The 18,913-nt window shown below is 45.1% G+C and overlaps 1 protein-coding gene across 1 annotated transcript in view; it reads right to left on the bottom strand.

The window, feature by feature from the left end:
- Positions 1–9,328: 9,328 nt before the first annotated feature.
- Positions 9,329–18,913, bottom strand: part of LOC138580226 (centrosome-associated protein CEP250-like) — a 1,782,457-nt gene continuing 1,772,872 nt past the window's right edge. Inside the window, exon 33 of the mRNA XM_069650593.1 lies at positions 9,329–11,566. Coding sequence (XP_069506694.1) covers positions 11,279–11,566 — 288 coding nt within the window. The 3' untranslated portion in view covers positions 9,329–11,278. The remainder of the gene's footprint in view (positions 11,567–18,913) is intronic.

Raw genomic sequence — 18,913 nt, 5'->3', positions numbered from 1 at the left:
CAACTCCTGGTCCACCGGTGAAGCCCTGCTGCAGGTCCTAATTGCCTGAAACTCCATCGACAGAGAAGCCCTTCAAGGTTAACTTCTTCCCTTGTGTTTGGTGGGAACAACCAACTCGCAAGTCACCTGGACACCATCCCTGTACTGGCCGAATTTTCTTCAGAGTGCTGTTGAAAACCGGATAGCCAGTGGGAAGGACACCCGTTTGTGGTCTCACCTTAAACCGACGTTTTGCCAAGCTTGTGGCCTCTTCCCTGGGCACTGCAGGAACCTCCCCACGTCATCCTTGTCCCCACAACTGAAGCTTAGGAACAGCAAGATCTGCATTAACTGCCAGGAACAACTGCCTCAGCTACAGCTTTTCTTCATTTAAAAGGTAGTGTGCAAGTGCGGTGCAGAACTCTGTTCGGCCCCAGTGAATGTTTGTGAAACTTTACCAACTTTGAAGGCTTGTCTTCCCTAAACCAACATCTAACTTTCCGTCTGACCAACTCCTTTTAATAACCGTGTGAAAGACTTAACCGTTTACTAACAGAACTGTGCTATCCTATACAAGACTCTGAACCAATGACTTTAGCCCAGGCCTATTGAATTGAAATGCTGGTTGTAGTGAACTGAAACTATTTGCCCTACCTCTGAAAGTATTTGTGCTTTTGATTCTTTTAACCTTGTCTTTTTACCCCTTTTTTAAAGTAACGGAAGTGCCATTTTGCTCCCACTTCAGGGGAGCGGAACTTGTTCAGAATCGGATTGTGTAACGCTCACCTGATTCCCACGGGGGCGTCGATCGGAACTGGACTGCTAAGGTCTCCACCAGCGTTATTCGTAGTGCAGAGACGGCTGACTGGACCGGCCTTCCTAGCTTCGTCTGCTTGATTCGTAAAAGTAGTTTCCTAAAAGCAGGAGGAGGGGAATTAGCCACCCAGTGGATGCAAGGAAACACTTGTTTAATTTGTTCCCTCTAAGCACCCTGATATTCCCCTTTTGTTGTCTCACCTTGTTGTTTGTAATGATGAGCTCTGCCCCCTGCACCGAGCGCAGGAGCGCGTAGAATCCCAGTTGCTTCACTGGTTTGAAGATTTTAGGCGAGTTCCAGACGTGTTGGACTCCGTGGTAAATGGCAAGGAGCCGTAAGTATAATGTCTATAGAGTTAAATTGTCTGTTATTCACTCGTTTTTATCCCTTTTGTATTGCAGCTTAATCCGAGAAGAGTTCACCTGAAGTGCTGCAGGTTGCGCGTGGGTAAGAGTCTGCATTACCCAGCGTTGTCCGGTAAAAGCGAAATAAATGTCTTTGACAAGTGTTCTTTCCTCCCACAGGTGCGGCGTTAAAGAGGTGGAACGCCGATGAAAGATGCCTAGGAGAGCAGTAACTCTGGCGAGTATAATATGGTTGCTTTGATTGTCTTTGTTAGCACCCGGCTCACCTTGTTCTCTTTGTCCCTTCCAGGTTCCATGGATGCCGTGATGAAATGATGGCTGCAGCGCTGAACCGGGGAGATGCAGACTGCTAAGTATGGCGCGGCGCGCCTGCTAGCGAAGCGATGCTTTTATTTCCGACGTGTCTTTTCCAATTCTGAAGTGCAGCGAATTCGGGAACAGATGAAGATTAAAAGGTAAGTTCTTGTTCTTATTTCTCTTTCTTCTAGGATGGTGTCCAGGATCGAGGCGGGCGTGGCTGAGGACTGGATGCTGCAGGCACGGTGAGCGTCACGCTGCTGAAGTGCAGAATAACGCGAAACATGGGCTGCTGTTCGGGCGTGGTTTAAATAGCCTGCAAAGTAGTCCCAGGTAAGAAGTTCCCCAGAACCACACCCGAGTAAAAAATAGTCCCTGTAATAAAATAGTCCCATCCAGGCCTCACGTGGGCTTTGATTCATTTGCAGCATGGTCTGCAGGAGGTAAGTAATGTCTATGAGCCTGGCGCCTATGGCGCCAGGACTGATGTCTATTATGAGCCTGGTGCCTAAGGCGCCAGGACTGAACCCAGATAGCCCCCAGCCGGGGCTGCTGGGGTCTCAATAAATGTCTGGATGCCTGCTCCCGAGGCTGCTGGGCTGGGTCCGGATGCCCGGGGTTGGCATCATGACATATTGGTTGTGTATTGTAGTGTATTAGATTGTGATATTGAGCTGCTCTTGCTAGTGGAATGTTTTCCAAATGACTGTAAATAAATGTATATTCTTTTACCAAGAAACCTTGACTAAGTGTTTGTTTGAAGCACTGTGATTGTTAGTCCTTTGTGTGTACTGCTAACTTTACTCTTGAGATAAGTCTGGCTGTTCAGCCACTGCTTCCACATTACTGTGTAGTACATGCTTGTACCAAAGGTGAAATTGTAGTGACACTTGTAGTCTTAATTGTGTGTAGTGTTCCCAAAGGGTACTGCATGTGATTCTGCCTAACACTCTCTCTCGTGGTTCTCTTTGCCTGCTTTCTTCTTCCTTCAGCTCCTTTGGTGCCTCTCGCACACACCAGCTGGTTACTTCCTCTCGGTGGAGGATCTGCCGGTCTCTCTCAGCTTTCACCACGCTGCCGATTCAAAACTTCTGGGTTTCACATCGCCCCATCAATAGTATTTTCTTTTTATGTTACAGTACTCGGTTCTCCCCAGTGGAGAACTATAGTCCTTCCTCACTTCTAGTTGAGCACTCATTATTCGCTCATTCCTCCTCGTCACAGTATTGTTGGTTTCTAACCACTGAGCAATCGTTATTACTTGCTCATTCTTCTTCTTCGCAATGGTTCCACTAGACATTTCTTCAGACTGAATCTTCCAACTTGTGTTACAGTAGCAAACCCTGGCTTGATCTGCTGAATCTTTCATAAGCCTTGATGTTACTGCTGGTCCAAGAGAAAGGGCGTTAGGGAGTTCCACTGCAGAAATGGAGTCCTTGTCCTTAAGAGGGGAGTCTCTCCCTGTGAGTTCCCGCTAACAACCACCCCTAGGGGAAATATTGCATAGCAGGCTCACCTCCCTAGCCTGACTAGGAAAGGCTCCCCTTTGGGGAGAACTGACTGATTCCCATGATTCATTGCAGGCCCCAGGAAATCCCATGTGAAATGACAGGCTCACACAATTTCGGTGAAGGGATGATTTATTAAGATATACTCCTTGACCCACCGGCTCCTGGAGAAACGCAATGATCAATGCAGAAACAAAGTTCTCCCAAGCATTATTCCATCTGCATTCCATGTTCTAAGAGGATGATGACACATGGAACACTGACTAACAGAGCACTTGCATCATAAGATATTAAACATCTCCTTTCTTTACAACCAACAACACAAAGTGAACAGAATTAAATGAAAATTGCTAACACCAGTAACCTGTAGATAACATTGAATTAACACAAACATGCAAAATACTAAAGCTACTTTCATGCTAGAGAAATGTACAGCAAAGTTGGTAGTACAACTTTGCTAACTTGTATACTCTATATAAGATCCCAACACATGGAAAATGTAACTCACATAGTCTTTTAAATATGAGGGCTTACCACATGCACGTTTTGCACGTTTGTTCACCATCGCTTGTAACACAGTTCCTTTTTAAATCTCATTTCCTCTTCCCATGGCTGTGTTACTATTGCCCGACCTAAACCTCATGGATAATGGGCTACCACTCTGGCATACTCTGCCGACATTCCAAACTCTACCATCAGAAACTCGCACAGAACTGTGAAACTTCTCTACGACTTGTATGGGACTTGACATTACTACTAGAAGATAGCTGGGGAAGTTTCAGCCGCACCCAATCACCTACCTTGACATCATATTTCTTTAAAGACTTCCTAGTATCAAAATATTTCTTATTCTTTATTTGTGTGTGAAGTATTTTGTTCTCTACCTCCTTGAAATCAATATCCTTCTTCTGAGCGCTACCCATCCATGAAGGACTAATCCTAGTATTGGGATTGCTGCCGCTCAACATCTCAAATGGTGATATACCCGTGGTAGAATGCAGTGTAAACCTATGTGCCACTATGGTGTCTTCTAAAGCTTTCCTCCAATCCCCACCACTCGCTAGGGCACCTCTAATGCTGTTCTTAATTACTTTATTAAATCTCTCAACAATTCAGTTTGTTTGATGATGATATATAGAACTGGTTTTGTGTTCAATGCCATTTTGTTTAAGAAACAATTTCATCTCTTCTGACACTAGTTGTACCCCATTATCAGTGATGATGGTGGTGGGATATAATATCCTTAGAACATACATTCTTCACCCACTTAATTTCCACCAATCTGGACAGAAAGTCTGTAAGCACTATGCCATACCTCAAAGTCCCTTCACTTCTCACTGGACCTACAATGTCCAACCCAACACGTTCCCATGAAATGATGGGTATAGACGTAACGTTCATGGGTTCCTCTCTAGTGCTACACACTATGGCTGAATTCTCACATTCACAACACTCTCTTATTAATCTCTCCACCTCTACATCCATACCCGGCAACCAGTAATCTTGTCTGACCAGTTGCTTAGTCTTCGTCATACCCTGGTGCCCTTCATGTGCCAGTTCCAAAATCCTATTCCTTACCCCTTCAGGAGGATACATTTTATCTCCTCTTAACACTATATTGTTCTCAATATGCAACTCATCCATAATCTGCCTGACAGCCTCAGGAATATTTCTCTTCCTGATTTCATTACTTTTGACACCACTCATCAAATATTCCTTAATTTTCCCTAAAATGTCATCGGAAGCTGTCGCCTGCATCCATTCTTCCTCTGAAACAATTTCCTGATTGACATTTAACACCTGTTCATCCTCATTGTCATCAACATCAAAATTATCAATAACATTTGTCAACCTTGAAAGACAGTCAGCCGACCTCTTCTTCACATCAGGAACATATTCCATCTCCCAATTATATTCCTGCAAATCTGCCATTTCCTGATTCTAAAGAAACCTTATCCAACCCTTTGGTCGTGAGAATTTCTTTTAGTGGTTTATGATCCGACCTCACTACAAACTTGGTACCCCAAAAGAATGTTCCGAATTTTCCAATAGACCGTTTAACCGCCAACAATTCCTTCTCTATGGTAGAGTAATTGCACTCTGCCTCTCTCAATACCCTTGAAGCAAACGCAATAGGATATTCAACTCCTCCGTCAACTTCAGACAATACAGCCCCTAGGCCTTGATTGGTGGCGTCTGTGGAAATGAAACTTCTTTTGTTAGGATCGAATAACTTCAACGTGGGAGCATTATCAAGGTCTGTCTTTACTTTACTAAATTCACATTCGCATTGGTTACACCACTCAAATCTCACATTCTTCTTGACTAATTTCCTCATGTGATATGTTTTGCTCGCTAATTCAGGGATAAATTTAGCGTAATACTCTGCCATGCCCAAAAAGGACAACAATTTTTCCTTGCTAGTGGGACTGGGAAAGTTTACAATGGCGTTCACCAAATCCGCTTGGAGTCTAATGCTCGTCAGATATTTTGTGACCTAAATACTGTATGCATGACCTATTGAACTTACATTTGTCTTTGCTAAGCGTGAGACCAGTATCTTTGAAAATGTCTAAAACTTTATGTATTATTATTGTCATGTTGATCTTGGTTTTCCCCATAAACTAACACATCATCTTGGAAGCATAAAACACCCTCCATATGATGGAACAATAGGTACATTATCCTCTGAAAAACCGCTGCAGCAGAAATAAGACCAAAAGGCATCCTTTCACACTGAAACAAACCTTCTGTGGTGACAAAGGCTGTAATGTTCCTAGAAATAGGGTGTAACTTTACCTGATGATATGCAGACTTTAAATCAAGAGTACTCATAATCTTGGCACCTTCAATGGTGCCTAACATCTCTGTTATATTGGGTAATGGGTGCCTGTTTGGAATTACACACTTATTGACACACCTAAAATCAATACACAATCTTAATTTACCACTGGGCTTGTGCAGAATAACTAAAGGAGAAACCCACTCCGAGGATTCTACCCTATCAATCACACTCAGGGCTTCCATCTTTTGCAGTTCCTCCTTCACTGCAGTTTGATGGCTAAGGGGACTGGCCTCACTTTTTGAACCACTGGGACAGCACCATCCTTCATCCTAATCTTGTGATAAAAGTTCTTTAACGTGCCAAGCTCCTCACGAAAGACCACATTTTATTCCAATGAGTTAGCTGATGTTGCTTCATCCACAGCATACACTGTCTACAAGGCACTTGGGTCCAGCTTTATTTTAAGCCTCATTTGATGTGACCAGCTTAATAAAGGAAGTTTCCCTTTCTTGGAGACATAGACCTTGCCTTTTGCCACACGATCTTTAAATTTGAATGTCGACCAAAACCAACCTTCTAGTCCGATGCGTTTGCCACCGTAAGCTACTGGTATGACATCAACCTACTGCAAGGTAATATTGGTTTAGGTGGTTTCCTCAAAAAGCGTTTTTGGTAGGCGTGTATATTTTGCTCCAGAATCTATAGCCATACTTATGTCTATGTTATTGAGTGTTATAGTAGCAGTCGGCTTTTCTAAATCTGCATCATCATCCTCAACCACATTAACATCATATTCATCAAGTGAAAAAACGCATTCTTCCATCCCTTCGCACAGTTCCTCAATACAGTCTATGTTTTCCTGCTTAGTCCTACAACATTTGGTTAGATGGCCTTTTCTGTTACATCTCTGCATACTTCCTTGATCGCGGGGCAATCTTCGCTGCTTGCCAAATGATGCAAGCTATCACATCTAATATTTTCTACAGTCTTGAAATTCTTTTCTGCCTTTATTCCTTGCAGTTTTCTTCTTCATATATGCTAGATTCCTTCCAAATTGCTTTTTCTTGGTTGCTTCATTATCTTGAACTGCTAACACTTCTGATGCTTGCGAACTTCCTGGTTTATTGTCATTAGCTGTTCTCTTTTCAAGTTTTCTTACACAGTTGGATGTATGCTCCACTTCCTTGGCAATCCTAAGAACTTCTTCTAATGAAGAATTACCTTTTGACCATAATGCTTCCCTCACCTTTCTATCAGCACATTCCAACATAAATTGGTCTCTCAACCTTTCATCCAAATTGGTTCCAAATTCACACAAGGTTGCTAAACCCCGAAGAGCTGTGATGAATTGTTCCACTGTATCTCCAGGCTCTTGCTTCCGTTTGCCAAAATGATACCTCTCCAAGACAATACTAACAGACTTTTCATGTTATAATCTAGCATTTTCACGCATTTCTCATATTCAGTAAGTCCCATTGCCCGCTCATCCGATAAAGCTGGAAGATTCCCGAACTGTTCCTGTCCATAATTGCTTAAACAATGTATGAGCAGACATTGTTTTCTTTCACTAGCAAAATTTAAACCATGAGTAGCAAAAACATAATGCTCAAATCGCTTCTTCCACCTTTTCCAAGGCAGCGCTGGTTCATCCTTTGTGTCTAAGAAATAGTGCAGAGGAAGTATACCGTGCATTACTGGACCCTTACTGCCGACTCATTATCCAATGTGATACTGTAATGGTGCTGTAGTTGCAGCCTTGTATTATTTCACTGGAATATAGAATGTCGAATGATTATCCAATCGTGGTGCTGTAAACTTTTATTCATTTATGATGGTTATCCAATGGTGGTGCTGTAATTGCAGCCTTGTATTATTTCACTGGAATATAGAATGTCAACTGATTATCCAGTAGTGGTGGTGTAATTTATTTAATTTAACTGTAATGCCGCACGAGAAGCTCACAACAGTGTAACGTTGTTTGTTTAGTTCAAACAATTAATTTGATGCCGGAATGCTATATTATCTGCATTTGAGGAGGCTTTCAATGGCTGGTATGCATAAGGCCGTTTATGTAACGTTTTGTTATCCCAAATTAATACAAAATGGAGTCATGCAAAGCACATAAGAAGGTCCTTTACTCTAGTAGGCAGACACGGAAAAGAACGCGGCTCGCGTCCAAGTGTCTCACTCGACAGAGAGCTGCTGCTGTTTACAGGAGTACATGGAATGATAAGTAATCCAATGGATTACAAATTCACGCTTGCGGCTTCACATAAGCGTGTGATATGAGGTAGTGATTTCAAAAGACGCTTGCAGCTTCGGGCGCGTGGTATGCTGTACTAATTTTCAAAAGGTGTACTGTATCATTAGGCACGCAAAATTACTCTAGGGCAGCGCACACAATAACCCAATTAAGAATGTATCCAACACCTAGGGTGACACGCACACTTGACTTACTTCCACAAAGCATTGTTCTGATGCTGTTTGCTCGGCGCCTTGGTCTTGGATGGTTCCGAACGTTTTTTTCGGACGATCGAGTCCAGCAGTGAAGACTAACCTCTGGTTGAGCCAGTTAGCCTCTCGACAACACAATTGCTGCAGCAGGGATCAACCCAGTGTCCAAAGTCAACTTCAAAGTAGAACAGACACCCTTAGTCCGAGGGCAGACTCAATGTAGAGTGAATGTCACAGTTAAAGGCTCTTTGTCAGCTTCAGCAAAGAACGGCTACTTGGTGGGCTGCCGTTCATCCAATCCAATCCCATCCTCGTCGCCACTGAAATGATAGGCTCACACAATTTCGGTGAAGGGATGATTTATTAAGATATACTCCTTGACCCACTGGCTCCTCGAGAAACACAACGATCAATGCAGAAACAAAGTTCTCCCAAGCATTATTCCATCTGCATTCCATGTTCCACCCTCCTCACATCTAAGAGGATGATGACTCATGGAACACTGAATAACAGAGCACTTGCATCATAAGATACTACACTGTGTACCTCATCTGTGGCCTACATTACAGAGCTGGTCCTGGCGCCCAGCACCAAGGTCACTCCAGACACCTTGCTCCACCTACTAGATGGGTCTTCGTCACTGGTACCCGCATCTCAATGATGTAACCCTTCATGTGTTGTTGCAACTCCCACAGCTGAGGGGATCCACCAGGACATTCTCAGCCTTAACCAGACGAATCACTGAGCTAGCTCTCTACAGTAGTCTGAAGTCCACTTGAAGTCGGCGTCACCAATAAACAAATTAATTTCATCAACTGTCTTTTGATATATAGATGTATATATAGTTTGCATACCATGGTTCTTAAAAATAAAAACTCTTTTGATAATGGCCTGTACTTGACAGTTTTCCTACAAGGTGAGCATTCAACAACCTTTAGATTGCTCTGTGACTACTAATGTGAACAGTCTATGTTGGGCAAGAAAAGTGCAAAACATAAGGAAGCGTGTCTGCACTTTCTATGATACCACATACAGCTCTTGCTGTTAGTAGAGTGGCTTGACAGGTGAAATAGGACTTAACACATCTGCCACGCTCTAATAACCCAGCAGTCAAAAGCAGAAATTAGTTTAACATGAAACAAGTTTATTAAAAATATATATTATACAAATAAGCGATAAAATGCTTATAAAAAATAAATATGTTTTCCATTTAAGTTACAGTACAAGTAACAGACAAGGCTCGGAGCACCTTCCATTAACATTCAAATTGGAACGGAATAAAGATGGCAAAATCTGCAAAGAAGACCTACATGGAAGCCGTTTACTTCCATGAACCATCCATGTCTGAGCAATTGAAAGAGAGAAAAAAAGAGCAAGAGAGAAAGGCTTGGAGGGATAAAGAGAAACAACGGCTGAAACAGAGACTAGATGACATAAGGTAGCAAGAAATAAAGCAGGGTGGGAAGACTGCATTGAACATGTAGCAGGGAAGAACAGGGTGGCCCCGTGGTGGCACCATTATAGGGAGGGAGAGAGAATGGCTGAGAGTGAGAATACTGTAGCTGGCAGATAAAGTGAGACAATAATTGTACAGAGAATACACATGGTGAAGAAGAGAGCGGCAGCTCTATAGGCAGGGACAGAGAATGGCTGAGCTCGCGAGAGGCAGAAAGAAAGCTAGAGAAAAAGAAATCAGAGGATATGCATGGGGGAATAACAGAGTGGCTCTGAAGTGCATCCCTGTAGGCAGGGAGAGAGAATGGCTGAGAGCAAGAGGCAGAGAAAAGGCTAGAGAAAAAGCCATCAGAGGAAATGCGTGGGGGAAGAACAGAGTGGCTCTGAAGTGGCATCCTTATGAACAACATCTTAATTGCGAGAAGAACTTGAAAGAGGGAAAATGAGCAGAATATGCTGTGTGGCAATGTTTGATACATCATCATAGAGAATGAGCCAAAGACAGTAAATGCACATGGAAGGAAGACCCTGTGACCTCCGATAGAACAATGCATATCTTTCAAAAGCTACAACCACAAAACTCTGGAATGTCAGTCTGGTTAGAAAAATAAAATTTGCCTACGATTTGAAAGCACAGGTTTTCGATTTCTTTTAGGTTACAGTCCACATAACAACAGCCCACCACAATCATCACTGCTGTTCTTTCTGGGGACGTTGGGCACATGCCCGTGCACTGGTTTTCAGGACTCACTTCATGCTTTCCTCTTTTCACCATTAACGAATTTGGAGATGCAGATCACAGCCCGGAGGATTGGTGAATAACTCACATTCTAATGGCTGGTGCAATGCAGACCAGCGCGCATTTCCTGTCCACTCACCTGTGCCAAGAGACACCCTTTTGTCTACAGCTTTCTGCAGCTGGCCAATACAGGCAAGCGGGCATCTTCACGGGAAACTCAATTGCCTCATCTCTCAGGTGGGTGACGCTATTGGGAAGATTGCTGTAAAGACTTAACACAAGGCGTCAAGAGTTTATGTTACTCCACATGGACCTATTCTTGCCCATTTGCTGAGATTTAAGACAATAGTGGAAAGCCAAACAAAACACGTTTCCCAATCTCAGTAAAAGTATTGCTGCTCTTAGCCATTACAGCTCTCATCTAACTCTGGTGACCACCTATAGGGTAAGGCCTTCCAATGAAGACCTCTTCAGCTCATCATGATGCAACTCCTCTTCAGGAAAAAGCGATTCAACAGTCAACATGTCATAGAAAAGGGGAATATAGCAGTGGGGGCTGTGGCATTCTACGAAGATAGTCGGCTTTTGAAGGATACCCTTTGGCAACCAACCTGCAATGGAATGAGAGTCAAAGACAAAGATGGGATGACCAAAGGGTCTCTGAGGCGAACTGCCAATAGCTTACGAGAAGGGAGGTTGTTCCAGGCCAAAGTTACATTTTGCATTGCTTGGCAGTGTCTCGCCGTGACTATACATTCATACATCTGTCCATCTTTAGTTACAATTAGGCCAGGGAAGTTCCTATTGTGGACAACAAGTCTATTGCTTCACTGAAAACAAGGTGGCAGTCAGTCGTTTAGTCTGAAGGTTCATTCGCTGCTACCTTGGGGGAGGTTTGAGAGGTGTGGAGCTCAAAATAGGCCTTGAAGGGGAGTGGAGAAGGCTGCCTTGTGTGTTAGACACAATTTGGCTGCGGCTCAGTGTCTCATCCAGCCGGTAGGTCTCAACTTTCAGCGTTTCGGCACTGGGATCACAAGTCACATGGGCAAGGGATTGTGAGAAGTCATGGTGCAAGTCCAAGACCTCGTCGCTGGTCTTCAGGCAGCGGTTCACGTAGTCCTGCTTCTGCTGTCTCTCCAATGCCAGTTGTGCCTTCAGACGGGATACCTGGAGGGTGTAAATAACAGGTCACAGCTCTGATTGAAACAAGCCCTCTAAAATGAACATTGCTTTGTTAGAACAGTTCCCTGTCAGTTCTAAGTTACTACTGCAGGTGTGTCACAGCACCACAATTTATGTTTTTCTGGTTGTTGCAATGTGTTTCTTCCACCAAATCTCCGGTCAATGCCACAGGACAAATGCAGTGCCAAATCTATCTAAGAAACTACAAGCCCTATGAGCCTCCTCCAAGGCGGGTGCCCCATCATTGCCACCCTTGCCCTTTCCTCTGTCTCTAGCCCCCTTCTATTCCCTCTGTCATCACCAATGCTGCAAAGCATGTTTCTGATTATTCAGCACTGTACAAAACACTTGAGTAAAATATAATCTAAATCTATACTACGTGTCATGTCATGGCCACGAGATCAACAGCTCAGTATTCAGAAAGTGTAGTTCAAAAAGGTTTATTTTACAACAAAAGCATGTGGGGATTTACAAAGTAATCAAAGAATGTGGCTTGCCTAAGGGCCATAAACGAGTCAAACCCTTGTGCTTTCATGGGTCCCCTGCAGTTTGTGGCCGAGTAGTTGCTCTTTCATGGTTTGGTCCGGATGTGGCTCTCCCAGCTGGTTAATGTCCAATGGCAGGACCCGATAGAGTGCCCTTCAGTGTGCCAAGCTTGGATGATGTTCTCTTGCTATTTCTAGGCATGGAGAGTTGCCCAGAGCAATGCCAGTGGTTAAGATCTATTATAAACCTTCCAGCCATCACCTCTTTTGTTTTGCTATTGTCTCTATAGTTCCATTACCCAGCCGAAAATATGGGACTTCATCAAAATCACACACACATCCACAGAAAACACAGACACATGATAGATATACTGTTCACAGTTTTCTCAAAGATAAAGGAAGTGTAGGAATGCAGGCTTGAACTTGCCAGGAGGATAGTAACCAAAGGGCCGACCCTTTGGGAAAGTGTATGCCACTTTTATTGGGCAAAGTGGCCCACTTTTCTGAGATAATGTATCTTCCGGTTTTTAACAATGTTATTGTCCACTGAGATGATTAGGTTTGTAGTTTTGACCAATGTTATTGACCAATCGACACTGCAGTGACTATTTCTAAAAATGACCCTACATGTGCTACTCAAAAATGTCTGGCAAAGAGTAATGGAAAGCGATTTGCGATTGTGGGTCATTATTTTCTTTTTGTACAGGTGCCCAAGACAATTTTCTGCCCCATTCCAAACCTGGAGGAATTACAATCACTTTACATGAAACAACAAGAGGGAAGTTTTAAGATCATTAACAGGCTCAGGATACATCAAATTATACAGTATAACCTGTGCTCTAAAGAGACCACTGGTATTCAGCCCAAACGTCCATGCCCTGTTCTCGAAAACAATATTCCGGAGGGTTCAGCCACAGGATAATGTCCAGCAAAGTCCCTCACAGTCTTGAGAATTAGAGTGACACTGAACACTCTTTGTAGTCTTGCTGGATCCGGTTCTCCATGCTGCTGGCCATATGTTCAATGACTGTGCCTTGTCTGCTTCCCCTTCTGGGATGGTGAGATGTCCTCCGGTGTTAGTTGGACTCTCCATGTCTTTAAGGGTCTGGAATTTGCAGATGCCTAATTCTCTGCTTCTTTCGTAGGGATTTCCAAGGTTGGTTGTCCTGCCTGTGGCAACTCAGTAGGTATTTCACCCTACCATGTGTCAAGTCACATATAACAGCCTGGGTGATGGGAATTGATCGATCCTGGGAGCTGGGTGCTACCACCTGCACCATGATGTAGGGACTTCAAGAGGAACACAGATGATCTTCCAGTGTCCCAGTCCATCACCAGCATCAGAATAATGCTACCCCATAACTTCTGTGACATCTCCAACCTTAACTTCAAGAAGACTGATCAAATTAAGCAAGGGTTACCCCAGTGGTGCGTGACCAGCAGACAAGGCAGGTGGATGGGAAGGGAGTGATTTGCCTAAACATCAGGGGAATGGAACTCTGGAAACTCCCTTGGTTTATGAAACTTCAAATAAGAGAGCCTTTCTGGTACGATGGGAAGGAAAAGGAATATGTTACTTACCTGTAACTCTGGTTCTCCAGAATTGGTAGCTTTCATAGATTCACATGCTGTGAACATTCCCTGTCGTCAGGCTGGGAATCCTTGGTAACAGAACAGTTCTAAACTTAAACTTTCAGTCACTTTTGTGCTCTAGTACAGTCATTTTTGGGTCATACTGCGCACAGCCAATAGGAACATCCCCCTTAGCTCTTCCCCTGTTGGCCACCTTCAGATTTGGCAAGTGCACGTGAGTGGCAGTAAGAGCCAAAAGATGAGCTATACGGGTAGGCGAGAGGGTTGCATGTGAAACTATGAAAGCAACTAATGCTGGAGAACCGAAGTGACAGGTAAGTAACCTATTCCTTTTCCATCCTTTGGATTGTTCATAGATGCTGTGAATAGATTACAAAGTAGTATTCATAAACAATACATACAGGCGTAGGCAAGCTCCCAGCACAACTTACCACAGGAGACTTACTAACTTCACACAAAAAGGCTAACTCTAGATTCTTCTACCGAATCTCTGTTGGCACAGTAGAACTTGGTAAATGTGTGCACCAGTCTCCAGGTAGCTGCACGGCAGATGTCAGGCAGCGGAATCCCAGAGAGGAAAGGCAGTGGTAGCAGCCACTGTACTGGTGGAGTGATCCCAGAGCCTGCCTGGAAGGGGCCTGCCAGCCTGTTGATGACAGAAGGAAATACAGGCCGCAATCCACCTTGATACTGAAGACTTTGATAAGGCTTTTCCCAGTCCATTCGGGCCAAAAGACACAAATAATTGGTCCGTGAGACGGAGTGACTTAGTACGTGCAACACAGCACTTCCAGAGAATGAACTGCTTGCTTAGCTGGAGACGTGGGTATGCCGAAAAACACGGGCAAAACCACTGGTTGATTCAGATGGAAGGAGGGTGACACTTAAGGCATAAATGTCGGCTTAGTGCATAGTATGACCATCTCCTTGTGAAATGTCAAATAAGGCGGCTTGAAAGAAAATGCCTGAATTTCACCTACTCGCCTGGCCGATGTTATGGCCACCAAGAAAGCAGTCTTCCAGGAAAGATGCTTGATGGACACCCTATGCAAAGGTTCAAGGGGCGGTTTCATGAGCTTTGACAGCAGCACATTCAATTCCCATGCGAGAGCTGGATGGTAGACAGGCGGGAAAGATCTGAACAGTCCCCGCAAGAACTCCCTTCACCAGTTGGGGGGAGCACATGGATGGCACGCCTGCTGAACGGTTGTACCTGGAAATGGCAGCCAACTGACCTTGATCTGCACTGCACCTGGAAGCATCTCCATTTACTCTTGTAACATGCCAAAGTGGATGGTGCTCTAGCTCGGGCCAGAACCTCTTGGCAGTCTCATGGAAGAGACATGGACCCGAACTCTAAGAACACAGGAGCCAGGCCGTCACACTGAGCAAAGCTGGGTCGTGGTGAAGCACTGCCTCTTGGTTCCTGGACAGGAGAGCCTGGTGTGGATTCAACTTGAGAGGAGCAGCAGATGAGAGGGCGAAGAGGTCGGAGTACCACAACTGTCTCGGCCATGCAGGGGCCACTAATATCTGTTTGCAGCGATATAGTCTGAATGTGCTGATGACCCGCGCAACCAGCGGGATCGGAGGGAATGCTTTGAGGGATCTTCCCTCTCCCATGGAAATGCAATGGCATCCCCAAAGCTCTCCGAGTGTTGGTGGCGAAAAGGTCAATCTCCAGCATGCCCCAAGTCTAGAATGACAGGTGAAGTTGGTCCTTGTGCAGTTGCCACTCGTGGCAAGAGCGCAACTCCCTGCTGAGGGAGTCCACTAGGGTTTTCTGAATCCCTGGTAGATGGAGGGGAATCAGGAACATGTGGTGTTGCAATGCCCAGTGCCAGAGGGCCTGAGCCTCCTTGGACAGCTGTGGGGACCTGGTCCCCTACCCCACCTTGTTTGAGGACTTAGAACATTGATGTTGTATTGTCGGTGTAGACTTGCACTACCTTCTACGCTCGTAGGGGGGAGGAAAGATTTCAGGGCCCAGAAAATCACCCGCAACTCCAACAGATTGATGTGTAGGCCATTCTCCTCTGTAGACCAGAGGCCCCTTGTGTGTTGGCCCTGACAGTGGGCTCCCCATCCCTACATCGAGGCATCCGTTGTGACGGTGGCCTGATGGTCCGGTTTCCTGAATGGGGCACCCTTCACTAGATGGGCCCTCACTGACCACAAGCAAAGGCTCTGCTTAAAGTCCTGTGTCAGAATGATGCCATCACCCCAGGAGCCCAATTCCTGAATGTATCAGGCGTCCAGGAATTCCTGCACAGTCCACATGCGCAGTCTGCAGTGAGTGATTAGAGGAATGCATGATGAGATCATCCCCAGCAGCGACTTGTATTCGAGAACAGGGTCCTCTTGGTACGGCTGAGGTCGTGCACTTTTGCGAGGAACATCTCCACCCTATCGCTCGAGGGAGTTGCAGTGCAGGACTAGCTTTGCTCCCAGGTAGAGCGCCTGTCTTGATGGCATTGGACGCGACTTTGGGGAAATTGATGGAGAATCCTAGTATTTGCAGATACTGGATGGTGGATGCTGTGCTGTTTTCTGTAAGTGGTTATGAGGGGGCCCTTACCAACCAGTCCAAGTACAGGCATACATGGATAACCCTTCGCCGCAGGTGAGCCAGCACTGGAGCGAGACACTTGGCAAACACCCGTGGGGCTAAACGAAGGCCAAAGGGCAGGGCCTTGAATTGGTAGTGTACTCCTGCCACCAAGAAAGGCAAGTAGTGCCAGTGTGAGCGACGAATAGGGATGTGAAAATAAGCGTCCTCGAGATCAATGGATGCCAGAAAGTTTCCTCATTGCAGCTGGGACATGACCTGCTGCAGCGTTACCATGCAGAATGTTTGTACTTTTACAAATGTGTTGAGCACCCTTAGATCCAATACGGCCCTCCAACTCCCTGGCACCCCCGACTTGTGCAATGCCTTTTTTCTCACCAGGAAGTAGCAGGAATAGAATCCGGTCTCCCGTTCCTGCGTTGGCACCTTCTCCACCACCCTTTTTGCATGCAACGCATGCACTTCTTGTAGCAAGAGGTGGTGTAACCTCTCCGGCTTGTGTGCGGGTGTAATGTCTGGCGGTAGATTTATGAACTCCAGCGAGTGGCACTGCTGGAGAAAGGAGTGCACCCATTCGTCGGATGTGATTGTTCTACATTCCCTGACAAATCGTGATAGCCTTCCTTCCACCGGGATGCTAAAGCAGAAGGACTGGGCTGTGGACTGGTCATGGTTGCTTGCCGGACTGGCCGATGGATTGGTAGGAGCCACAGCAGCGTTGTGTGCCTCTATAGGACTGTGACTTCTTCCTGTATTACTCCCAGGAGGAGTATGTTGTCTTGTACGAGGAAGAGGAATGGTAGGAGGAACGGCTGTCCCTTGAAGTTCTATTGAAGCGCCCTTTTCAAGAGCGAAAGGACTCGCACCTTTGCTGCAGTGTGCCCACTGAGCGAGCAGTGTGAGTGTCAGTTTTTATGGAGAGTAAGATTTTGTATCATCGTGATCATATCTGGCGAGAATGGCCATTGCGTTAGCAGCCATGATGTTAGTGACTGCGGTGGTTATAATCTTCTTGCCAAACGCATCTAGGCGTTTGCCCTCCTGATCCAGGGGAATGGAGCAGGAAGATGGCGGGTTAGCTGATCTTTTTCTGGCCACAGCAGAGACAACAGAGTCTAGTGCAGGCTGTGTGTAGAAGCAGGAGGGGACGCTCTCTGGGGCCTTGTATTTTTTTTTAATAAAAATTGACCTTTTTTGCCAGAGCCGCCGTGGGGTGTGCCATGGTTACAAGACTGTTTTTGTCGTCGACTGACTCATTGCCACGTGATGAGGTGCCAGTGACTATCACGCAGCGTCTTGTTGGAAAAGGATTGGCAGATCTTGCAGTACTGTATAACGTGATGTGGATGCAAACTGTAGACATTTGTTGTGTTGATCTTCTATGTAGACATTCTTCAGCCCACAGCAGGTACATGCCTTAAACAAGCTCTTCCTCGTGGATTCAGCCATGAGATAGGCCCAACCGTACAGGCGATAAAAAGTCAAATAACCGGCGTCGGGAAACGGTCCACAGACTCTGCACCCTCGCAGTCCGCGACGGTTGTCAATGGGTCATCGAAAAAAAAGGTGATTTTCATTGAAAGATATTAAAAAATAAATTCCAGTACATAATAAGTAGAGAGAAATTTAGAGGGCTCCCAACATGAACGTGCGGAAAAGAATACAAAGATGGCTGACGGGGGAGGAGCTAAGGGGGATGTTCCTATTGGCTGTGGGCAATATGACCGAAAGATGACTGTACTAGAGCACAAAAGTTACAAAGTTTCAGTTGAAGTTTAAAACTGCTCTATGTTACCAAGGATTCCCAGCCTGACGACGGGGAATATTGACACCATGCAAATCTATGAAAGATCCAAAGCTGGAGATAGGGCAACCCAGAAACCCTTTGCCTCAAGAGGAGGGTCCAAACCCTAACCTTAGATGTTTCAGTACTCCAGTGCCCAGAGTGCCCTTTAACAGCCAGGCTGAAGACCCTTACTTCTAGGACAAGAGGACCCCGGCAGACATGGTGAGGGGAAGAGGCTTAGTTGTAAAGGTAAAGAATCCATTATGTGTTCGCTTCAAATGTTCAGCAAATACCAGATTGAAAGGGGGCAAAGTTTTGCATAAAGAGAACTGTGCTAGATGGTGAACAGATGGTGAACATGAGCCTTTGGTACACGTTATTTCCTGGGTCTAGTACCACAGTATCTTGCAACATCAACAATGGAAACATTGCAAACTGGGCTGATCAGATACATCACTCGTGAACTCCGCTCTTGCAAACAAACGTCTGCAACTCTGAAGTGTGGGGTCCATAAAACATCACAGAGTACTTCGAAACAGCAAAACGTTCACAGCTTGCATGTTGTGATGACTGTGGCCAGGGGAAGGCAGTCACTACCAAATGGTGGTATTCTGAGGGTGGATCACATGGAAGGAGATGGCTGTCACGGGAGAGTGTTGATTCCAACAGGAGAGGGGCAGTATACGTCTCTTTCTTGTGAGGATGATCCCTTATAATTCTGGATTTTTTTTGTTGATTTTTTTTTAATTGCCATTTTGTTTTTCAACACCAAAAACAACACCCCCAAACTCTCCCCTCCAAATAAAAGCTCATCAATGCACATCGTCCAATCACCATTCTTTGCATCATGTAAACCAGACTTTACAATACATCCAAAAGATAAATTCTTTGTGGGCACA

This window comes from Ambystoma mexicanum, chromosome 3p (assembly GCF_040938575.1).
Source record: "Ambystoma mexicanum isolate Mex_15411 chromosome 3p, UKY_AmexF1_1, whole genome shotgun sequence".
Classification (NCBI taxonomy): Eukaryota; Metazoa; Chordata; class Amphibia; order Caudata; family Ambystomatidae; genus Ambystoma; species Ambystoma mexicanum.
This window is presented reverse-complemented; position numbering and strand designations above follow the sequence as displayed.